At 40.4% G+C, this 10,921-nt stretch overlaps 1 protein-coding gene across 1 annotated transcript in view; it reads right to left on the bottom strand.

The window, feature by feature from the left end:
* The window catches only part of KIF24 (kinesin family member 24), a 25,407-nt gene that overhangs the window by 8,125 nt on the left and 6,361 nt on the right, over positions 1–10,921 (bottom strand). The window contains exons 3-8 of the mRNA XM_009275119.1: positions 10,615–10,712; positions 8,297–8,512; positions 6,662–6,749; positions 4,568–4,689; positions 2,864–2,969; positions 78–149 (exon numbers count right to left, since the gene is read on the bottom strand). Coding sequence (XP_009273394.1) covers positions 78–149; positions 2,864–2,969; positions 4,568–4,689; positions 6,662–6,749; positions 8,297–8,512; positions 10,615–10,712 — 702 coding nt within the window. The remainder of the gene's footprint in view (positions 1–77; positions 150–2,863; positions 2,970–4,567; positions 4,690–6,661; positions 6,750–8,296; positions 8,513–10,614; positions 10,713–10,921) is intronic.

The following is a 10,921-nucleotide window of genomic DNA, read 5'->3' as shown; positions in this document are numbered from 1 at the left end:
ATTTCTTTTTTTTTTTTTTTTTTTTTATTTTGTCCTCATCAGGGAAATCTCTGCTGCTGCCTTTCTGCTCGTTTTACCTGAGTTAATTTGCTTTGCCGGAAAGGAGTATGTGCATGTTCCTGATCCAATGCCCGAATGCATTCCTTTAGCTACCAAAAGAAAAAAAACAAGACAAAAAACAAAACAGAGGGGGAAAAACATGTCAATCACACACTGGCAAGGAACTGAATTGCATCAAACCTAGCCTACGAATTTACTATTTCCCTCATGCACCTTTGGCTCCTACTATGTGATGTCCCTCGCAAGGGTAGTTTGCTGCTGCCACAGCCACGAACTGCCAGCTTCAGCTACTTCAGGTATCAGCAGCAGTTTAGCTGCACTCAAAGAGAGCAAAGCTGCAGCACAGAGCACAGCTAGCCCTGCCTGACGGCCCTGTGGGCTATACAAAACCCAAGAAGCTGGGTAAATACACACGTGTTTAGCACACACAGAGCTCCACACTACTGTGGACCTGCCGCTGCCTGCACCATAGCTAGCTAGTTTGAAGCCAGATTGGGTGTACACCAAACTATGCTGCGGCTTGCAGGGCAGGTGTACCGCAGATTCATATACCTGTAACACGCTAAGAACAGAGCTTTTTGAGCTCCATCTCTTATAAATTTGTCTTCTAAAATAAGCTCTTCCCCTTCCAAAAAAACCCCAACACTTTGGACAACAGCAGTGCAAATTTCTTATGCCACTCTGGCAATATTTTCATATGTTAGTCAGAGATAGCATGAGCTAGTAAGTGCATATTCCTCCCCATACTGACTATAATATGCAGTCTAGATGTCCCATCTATGTGTGGGTACACTGGGCTGTGTTAGAAGGCAGCTGATATCAAGCCATTTCCTCTTCACACCAGTGCAACACACCAAACCCAACCAAAGGGGAGAGCATGGACCAGCACCAAACAATTAGCTGTGAGGGAAGCTGGGTTCCAGCCCAGGTTCAAACCCACGCTCAGAAGGTAGTATAGATACAGCCTGTCTGTCTAAACAGACATGTCACTGTGACCTTTGACAGTCTAATAAGAACTATACACAAAACAGTGAGAACGAAGCAACAGACTACCCAGGGAGTGGAGATACAGCTACAGAATTCCCATTAAAACCAACAGAACATGAGCAGCTAGCTACACCCATGCAGTTCACAGAACGCATCAGATGTTCTTGTGGTTAATAACCACCAACAGAGGTAGCCTGTAGTCTTGAATAAACATCCCTTAATTTACTACCAGCCTTGGAAAAAGATGTCATGTTCAAACTCAAAGATGTGCAGTTTTTTGCCATGTTTCCACTGGAATAAGCACAATAGCATCACACTCCATATCAAGCCTGGATGCTCTCTAAAATTGGCAGAAATGGACCATATAGCCATGAGACAAGTCAATTAGAGCAAATATCGAAGGAAAAATAAGCAGATTACAGTATTGTCATGGAGATACTAGCAAGAAGCAGCCTTTCTACATTTAAAGCCTTCCTACATTCTACATACACCCACTTAAAATGACACGTATTTCTCACTTTTACTGCATTTTATTAAAAATCACACCTCTAACAAGAGATCAAACTATTCTAATTTTTTATTCTGCTTCTCATAATTGCAGTACCTGAATATCTTGTACTTGAAATCAACATGAATATTCAAAGCAGCAGCAAACTTCAAACTTCCTGTGTTTTAAGGCCTGAAGAAAGCGTTATGATTATTGAGGGCAGAGCTAGGTTTTACAGGCTGCAGGTCATGTAGACTTACCCAAAGATGCCTTTTATAGTTAATTCAGTCACTACTTGTAGACTGCCTAGGTATTTACTCAGCTTCACACAATAGCAAAAACACACACACTCTGATTTTAAAGTTCCTTTTAAAAGAGTTTCATGAGCTTACATTAAGCCTCACTTCTCAAGAATCCTTTCTATTCAGGTCCTGACTCACCAGCAAGTACTCAAGAAAGCAGGAAGTACAGAAACACATTCACTTTACATGCTATCTCCCAGTATGAATACTAATGTTCCACAGCCAGAAAGCCTCTGTGCAAAAGATCATTCTACATTCTCAAAACGGAGCAAGGCACCTCCTATTTACAGTGCACTAAGAGGTACAGTTGTGTGCACTAACTTCTGCACTGTTGACTCATACTCACTGATTGCGTATCACCTTCAGTCTCACTTAGAGAAGCCCTCAGTCATCAGTGAGCTTTGTTCATTTGAATTAAAGGAGGTGCAAAGTCTTCTGCACAATTTATACTTAAAGGCACTTCTGCTTTATCCTTGATGGCATTTCTCTGCTCTTTACGTAACTGTGTACATTTATAAAAGACTGTTTGCATTAAGAATGCATTTCTTCCTGTTCCTCTCTCCCCACACATGAACTGCTAGTTTCTATGCTCTTGAGTATTTAAGTCCTTTACTCACGATTTGAAAAAGAAGTCTGAGTTCAAGTGATGAAAATAAGCAGCAGAAACAGATGTACTTTTATGAAACAAATACGGCAATCCCAAGCCAATATTCTCTGGAAGTAAAAGGGACAAAACTCCCTATATAAAATATGGGACACTTATTATACTATACCTAACATTCTCCGTGCTGTGTTTACCTGGCTGGCTGTAAGAATGGATTAAAAAGACTTTATTTTCATCACAAAATCTTTCCCTCTTAAATTGTCTTTCAGGCATGAGACAAATTAAACTGGACACGCTTAGTACTTTGGTTGTTTTTTCTCCTCCATGGAATACATACATACATTATTCTGTGGTTCATTTTTATCCTAAAACACATGCTAATAATTAAATGCAAAACCTTCCCCAGACATGCTAGTAGCTTACTGCTAAAAGACTTTGGTTTATTTCTGCTCCTTCCATTTTTGTTTGTCGATCTGAGTCTCTGGCATCAGCTGCCCTTTCACTGCCAGCCAAGTCAATGAATGATATCCTAGAAAAAACAAAGTTGCATTTATCTCAGGGGCTTTTTTTTCCCTTTTTCCTTTCTCTTTTTTTTCTCTTTTAAACCAGAGGACTGCAACACATGACATCAGAAGAATGATTAGAAATAACTACTTTTGAACAAAAAGAAATACCCACTGGAAATATCTGAGACGCCAAAATAAGCATAGCAGAAGGAACAGTGTCAGAGCACCCTGGCACTAACACAATCATAATAGAAAGTATAACTGAGTGTGATGAGAGTGCTCCACAGTTTAATGGATAAGCTGTTTAAAGTGCAACACATTCATCTCTCCAGATAACCACTGTGCCTGTAGTTTCCTAAGAACGCAGTTAAAGAAGTTGTATATGTTTTGATTCTCCTTCCAGGTAAAACAACTGCCCTGTCAAATGGGAATCCAAGGCAACATGAACAGAAATTTCCAGTGTAGTAATACACTGAGTTGTCAGTGTTCCTTTTCCCTCCCTTCCACAAAACTTCATTACTCCCTCTCACGTTCCCTAGCTCTGGGTGCCAGCTGCTGTACTGACTGTTGCACTGTATCTTTGTCTTTGCCCCTCTTTTTCTGGAACAGCCCTGACTTCTCTTAGAGGCATAGCTTGGAATCCTTTCCCCACTCCAGCTCCACTTCGCTTTCAGTAACAAAAAAAAAGGCACACATGCCACACCTACGTAACCACATACACTTATATTTCTAAGCCTGCCTGTTCTGCCTTTTCCTCTCTCCACTATTTGTGGCTCTTCCATTTTGCCTTGTATTTAAAACAAGATCCTGGGAAGCAAGACTGCACGGTAGTTGCTGGAAGGGTGTGTCAGCATGGTTTTTTGACACTCAGCAATAACACAGATACTTAGACCTCTTTCCTCAGATGTATTTCTTGGGGGTTGTTTAGTCTGAAGAAAAGATGACTGAGAAGAGGCACAATTACAGTCTCCAAATACCTAAAATGGCTGCTACAAGAGGGAGTAAACCTCTCTTTTTGTCTGCTGCAGATAACATCAGAGTCACACTCTTAAATTATCAGGGAGGTTTAGGTGAGGTATTAGGATTCCTCTGACCAAAGGCAAACATGGAATCATCTCCATCTGAGCTAGTCATCCCAGGCTCCCTTTGTAGTCAATTACAGGACAGAGGTACTTTGAGGGGCAAATCCATCTGACTTAATATAGGTGACGCTGCAGAATGGCATGAATTAGATTCCAGAAACGACTATTTCTTTCTACTGACTTCAAAGGTGACCAGCTCACATGTGGATATGCCCATTGCAGACATCTACCTTTAGCCAGATTAATGCCAGACAGGAAAAGCTTTCTAACACCGAAGATGAAGGGATGGATTTGATTGCCAAACTCTTTCACTGGAAATTTTTACAAACAAGTTTGACAAAGCTCTCACAGATGTGGCTTAAGCGCTCTCCCTGGGAACAGAGAAAGGACTGTGAAACTTCTCAAAGTCCCTTTGAACCCTATCTTCTGATTTAACTCACAGCTGCCCACTAACTCAACACCTCCTATTTGTTTGCCTCCTGGATGTCCCTGGGCTTGACTTCCTCATCAGCCCTGAGCACTCCCGCTTCTAGTCTTACCTTCCAAATGTCCTGTTGGCTGTGTCTTTAATTTGGATTTGGATGATAGCATGAGATCGAGAGGAATCTGAGTTGACTCCAGTAGCTCCTGTGCTACGTTCTTTTCCCCCCTTCAAAATCACCTGCAAAATAAGGGGGACAAAATCCAAGCAAATTGTAAATAAAAACACAATCTCTCAGAAAGAGATCTTGTCCTCCTAAGATGATGAATGGTTCGTTACAGCCTTAAAATTTGGTGCAAGGCAGATGTTAAGTTAGACTGGATCCCTTCCAATGTTTCTTTCAGAACTTTGTATATGGACTTGCTTGCAGTGACACTACGGAGCTTAGAGAGCATACTGCAGGTAAGAAGTTGTTGCGTCGCACATTCGCTTGGATTTGCAAAATAACCAAACTATAAAATTAAAAACAAAAGTATGGCAGAAATGAAAGAAAGAAAGACTGCAGACATAACCTAAGAGACTCATGGGATTGACTATTCATTGTGTTCTTTCAAAATTTCACTTTCTTATGTAACAGATGGGTACTGTTATCCAGAAAGTTACACACAAAATACTGAGTGCCAAAACCCTTCCCCACTTCCATAACTAAAAGAAATTATGCCAGAGGAAGAAACAAAGTTAAAAGATCAATTACACTCAATACAACAATAAAATAAGAAAACAAGGAAGAGAGGCAAGGCAGAAGGACAAAGGCTGCTTCAAGATACAAATCTGGATAATTCTCTTTGCAAACTTAAGGGCTATTGCAGAAAGTCTAGCAGCAACTGCAGCAAGGCATTCATAAAACAGTCATTAATTTTGTTTCTGGTTGTAAGAACAAATTAAAATATTATCTAGCAAAATCAATACGTTCTCAGTTGACAGATGTGCATTATTCATGCCTTTCAGTGGTCAGTTCTCAACCAGCAACCTAACCAACTGCTGCAGCTCCTGAGCATTAAATTAGTGCTAAATGCAGATAATTTCTGAACCAAAGCCAACATCAATGAATAGTGAATAACTCGGGATGCATTCAAGACTCTTCCCATATATCTGTTGCAGACTATCCAGAAGCTCTGAGTCAAGCCAGTGACATTTCCATGTTCAAAAGGACAGTATAAAATTATTTTTTTGCCGAGATACCTGTGAGAATAAAGTCATTTAATAGCTCTTCTGCGTATGGAATGTGATAATACAGAGGAATGTGTTAATCAACCATATAGCAAATTTACACTCTAATTTGCAGAAGCATCACCAGCATGTCCCGAAGCTTGGAGTTAATGGGAAGATGAAGAACAAAATTAAATGGAATATAAGTGGGCAAAACCATGCCAATTTTAATGAGCCAATTACACTATCAGGCACTTGTAATTTACAATTCCTTACTGAGAAAGGAATTAAACTATGCAAAGGCAGGCTAAATAGAAAGCAGATTTAACCAGCTTGCTTGCTGCAGGACAATGCAGAAAATTTGCCAGTGCCCTTTTAGGGCTCAGCCAGACAGGGAAGGAAAACTGAAGCCTTGCTTGTGCTGAATGTCAGCTACCGTTTAAAGATCCTAATTTTATTTGGCTGTTATCACCCATCATTATCTAAGCAGTGTCTTAATCCTAATGCAGATCAATACCTCAATCTTAAGTATTTTCTAATTTCTAGTTCTATTAATTTTCAAATTTATATCTTTTGTCCCACATCCACATACTTTTAATATAGAAAATCTAAGTTCATACAAGCCAAAGAAACCACACTGGGAGAAAATACTTATCCAGCTTTCAGGGTCCCTTGCTGGGACGCTATTTAATTTCTGGAATAGTGACAGCAGTCTGTTTCTTGGCAAAGATCTTTCCATAAGGAGTGGCAGCAGAAGCAACAGCTGTAAATCAACAGCTTGCATGTCGCTGACACAAGTCACAGTGACCCAAGAAGCTTACTGAATAAAGGCACTTTTTAATAGTGCTCCTCAGAGGTCTGCTGGGGTTGCCAATTTCAGAACTTTAAACGGGAACACAGACATGTACTACACAACAAATAACAATCTCTGCAAATGACACATCTCACAAATCAGAAAATCAGGCTGTAGAAGACAAAAAATAATCACAAACATAGAGGTTACCTCCAACAGTAGATCTACAGAGTCCACCTGAACCTCCCGCAGTCCAACTATTTGAACAACATGCTTGCTATCTTCTCTTGCAAAAAGCCTGAAAATGAAACAGTGCAGAAAGGAGATTTCTGAAGTCTCAAATAGCAGCAATGAAAACACATTTCAGTGCTATGACGCTGTGAAAAAGCAATCAAGGCTACTGACTAGGGAGAGGCACCACTATCATTCATTTATTTTCAGAGCTGAAGAGGTATTTCATTTATAATATGTACCACTGACATTTCACTGTTAAAAAGACATTAGCAATGCATTTCAGCTAGTTCAGGAATATAATAAAGCAGGGAAGTAAATTATCATGTTTACAGTTTGGAGTTCCTGTCTCTCTTTGAACTGCATCTCGAGCTTCTCTAGGAAGTTCAGCCTGTAAGTTATGCTCTGTCCAAGTTCTCAAGATTTTTGCACAGGATTTTAAAGCAGCTCCCATAGCCATAGAGCCAGATTTCAGAGCACCTCTGCTACGAATCACACAGAAACGTTACGGTATACTGGAAGAATACAGACATGATGCACACGGGAGGAAGTTTAATCTTCTCCTTCAACAACATGTAAGATAGCTAATGGACATGCAGAGAATATAAGGACGCTCTGTCTTCCTTAGTAAATCGACTCCTTACATAGCAGATTACACTACCTGCTCCTTAAAGACTGTTTTGGAGAAAGGGAACACACATGCACAGAAATAGGTGCTTCCTTTGTGAACAGATATTCACTTCCCCAGGCAGAAAGCCTCCTTCTTGATCCCTCCAGCGGGCTCTAAGGATTGTGCTCTCAAGGCTGCTAAAGGCCTCCAGCTGACAGGTAATGTTCCTTCAAGATCACTCTGAAAAGATTTCACTGCTGAGATCTTAACTGACTGTTATTTTATTTAGAGATTTCAGACCAGTGATTTTTTTATACCAAGTATGTACTGAGTTGTCCTGACTTCCATTCTGGATGGAGCTCCTGTAGGAGTATACGTCCATCCAAACAAGTCTGGGGCTGAGGTGCTGCTACTGAGGGTGATGGCAGCATCACCTGCAGAGGCTTTCTCCGGTTGAGTCACTGGGCTGCCGGGTAAAGGCGCTCAGGGAGAAGGTGAGAAGACTCTGCAGTGTCAAGCATGACAAGTGGGAGATCAACGGGATCTTCAGAGACTAGAGTGGCAAGAGCCAAGGCCCCAGTGGCACAGCAGGAGGGACAGCCAGAGGTTATGTTTGAGCAGGGAAAGACAGGGACTCCACAATGGTTGGCATAAGAACTTCTGGCCACAAGAAGGTTCTTTATCTACCTATGGATGTTCAGCTATTATAGTGTAAGCAAAACAGCATGAGCTCACATCTCAACCATAGGTCCGTATTCTTATTTATTTCCCCCCTCCCCAAAATAGTAAAAACCAGGAGCCCCTATCAATGCCACAGTATTTAGTGTCAGATTCTGCCTTCCTCTCTAAGTAGCTCCTAGGAACAACCCTAATTAAATACATAACATTTACTATAAATGGTAATATGTTAAATGTAGTTGCACAAAACAGTAACTGATTTATAAACAGTAACCAACTGATTCATAACCATAGGTTTATAGTAAAATGCATTTTTATTTAAATACCTCTTCCTTCCATTTAGCAGGTCATAAAGCTGTCCACAGTAGATCTCATAAAAACTGATCAAAACAAGGAGATCTTTCCTTGACTGTGATGCTTCCAGATGTCTAAAGATGTCCTTAGCAGCCAAGGCATAGAGTCCTGGGTTCCGGTGAGTACCTATCATAGTGTAAGTCTTGCCAGCACCAGTCTGCCCGTATGCAAAGCAGGTTGCATTGCCTCTGTGAAGATAGCTTATATTTTTAGTGTCACATCTGATTTATTCATATCCACTAAAAAAGATTCTGCAATGTCGATATCTATCTGTAGTGGCCTCTTAGCAATGAGGTTTGGTTTGCTATCCTATCTGGGAAACTGCAAAACACTTAACAGTGATTCCCAAGCATGTCCTATGGAGATCTGGCATGTCACAGATGTTTTCCTTTCTTCCAGATGCCAAAAATGCATTTAAGGAAACTAAGAATTCATTATTATTCTTCCAGCTGTTTAGATGCTGCAGAAGTATCATAGGATTATGAATGGGAATCCTGCTCACTGATTATGAATCACAGAGAAAAATGACTGTGCATTAGATGCAAAACAACCACAAGTCAGGTTCTGTATTAACATGTTGTACTTGATGAAAATTAACACCCCAGCACTATAATTTACTGAGCAAGGTTACTTTGTCTTAGGCTGCAGTCCTGCACGCAGCTAAGTCAATCTAAAGAGTTGTTGTTGCCTAGGGGAAGGTCTTGCTCTTCCTTTCCTCTGCTCCCAGCTGTGTGACCTACCCCACTGACCCAACCCTGCCTGTGCTGGCTCTTGTGTTTGACTTTACTGCACTGAAACAACAGAAGGCTTTCCACTTTTTTGCGAGCTAATTTTCTGCTGTTTCAGTGAATTAAAGTACCTCACAGAGGTTCACAAAATATGCCCAAACTGACTTCACGTAACATATGGGAATGTGTCTAGTTGGGGGTAAGGAAGAGGATCATCCCCTTTCAGTGGCGGAGAGCTATTTGGTTCACTCACTCCAGCTAGTGAAACCACAGTCTTGGCTTACTCCAGCTTGCTCCAGCTTTGTCATCATATCATCTTAAGATTATAATGGCAATGCACAGAAAATGCCAAGGAGGCCTCAGGATACAGCTTCACTGCCCTTCAATCCCATCTACATTGAGGTTACTGCGTGCCTACTTCTCCTTCCCCATCCTTGCTCTTATACAAGCACTGAACCCAGAAGTATGATGTGAAGAGATTCAGGGAACTGAATCAGCCAAAAAAGAAATGCTACAGAACAAACTATTTATTCCCCCCTACCTTAAAAAAGACTTTTTAGCTGGCTCAGTACCCTGGCAGAGAAATGGGTAAAAACGTAGGGCTGCAGTAAGCACAGTGAACAATTTTTTGCCTGTTTAGATTGCAGAATTAGTTCACCATGGTGTCAGATTAGATCAATGCCAGTGAAAGGGATGCAGCAGGGGGGACAGAAAAGGTAGGGAAAGCTGAGAAAAAACAGTGGCATCTCTTTTGGTGACATTACTGGGTTAGCTGTAATATGAACAGTGCCTTTACTAATTATTACACAGCAACCTACAAGCCTCATTCTCCTTTTTCACTTTCCTTTTCTCAAGACCATGATACTCTCTGTCTCTGCTGATGATACTTGGGAGATTTTCAGTAACAGAATGCTCCATTTTGTTGACTTTCATCATGGATATGTAATCCTTTCCTTCAAAGACTCAAAAATGTAATGATATTCAAGCTTGTTCCTTTGCATGAAAATGAGATCACTCATGTAAAGCCACCATCAATTTCCCATTAATTGGGAAGTATGTAATTATGATTAAACCTCTAAGCAAATATAAATCAATAAAACAAAAATACATCACAAGGTTGTTAATAATTTCTATTGCCCTGTGAACTGTACAAATACATGCAAAAATATCTCACAGCAGTCTCATGAAAGAGGTAATATTATTCCTCTACAGATGAGTGTGCTATACCACACAGAAGCCTTTGTTAGAGTGGAGATTAGACTTCAGAAATCCTGGCACACATTTTTTCGTTCTAGGCTGGCCATGGTGTCTCTTTGTTGCACCTGCGGTCCAATTTAACTTCCTCTGTGATTTAGATTTCTCACCAAATGTGAGGAAAGTTTTTCCTGATTTATTTTGTCAAAATTGCAATCAAAGACATTCTAAAAGGGTGCAGGTATGTGGCAAAGGTGAAATGAATGTATTTTTCAAAAGATGAAAAGCGTAAAAGGAAAATTAAAGCAGTATACGAAATTGGAAAACAAAAAGGCAAAAAATAACAAATGTAAGCACTGATGCCCTACCCGTTAAAAATATGCTGAATGAGAGGATGAGCTGTCTTCATATACACATCCTGATTGGTACATGACTCCCCAAAGACTTCATCAAAATAAAAAACATGCTGAAAAATAAATATGATCTTTACATGAAAATGAATATGTTTCATTTCCCCTTCACCCCCATGCAAAGGTAAATTTAAATACAGTATTCTTTCCAGTGACTTCGTATGGCTTTGGGTCAGGTACCAAGAGATCTAGCACATTTAACATGCAGCATGACATATGCAGGAACACATCATTATGACTAATTAAGAGACTGAGGGTTGGGGGG

This window comes from Aptenodytes forsteri, unplaced genomic scaffold (assembly GCF_000699145.1).
Source record: "Aptenodytes forsteri isolate BGI_AS27 unplaced genomic scaffold, ASM69914v1 Scaffold266, whole genome shotgun sequence".
NCBI lineage: Eukaryota > Metazoa > Chordata > Aves > Sphenisciformes > Spheniscidae > Aptenodytes > Aptenodytes forsteri.
The sequence above is the reverse complement of the archived record's forward strand: the minus strand, read 5'-3'. Positions and strand labels throughout refer to the sequence as shown.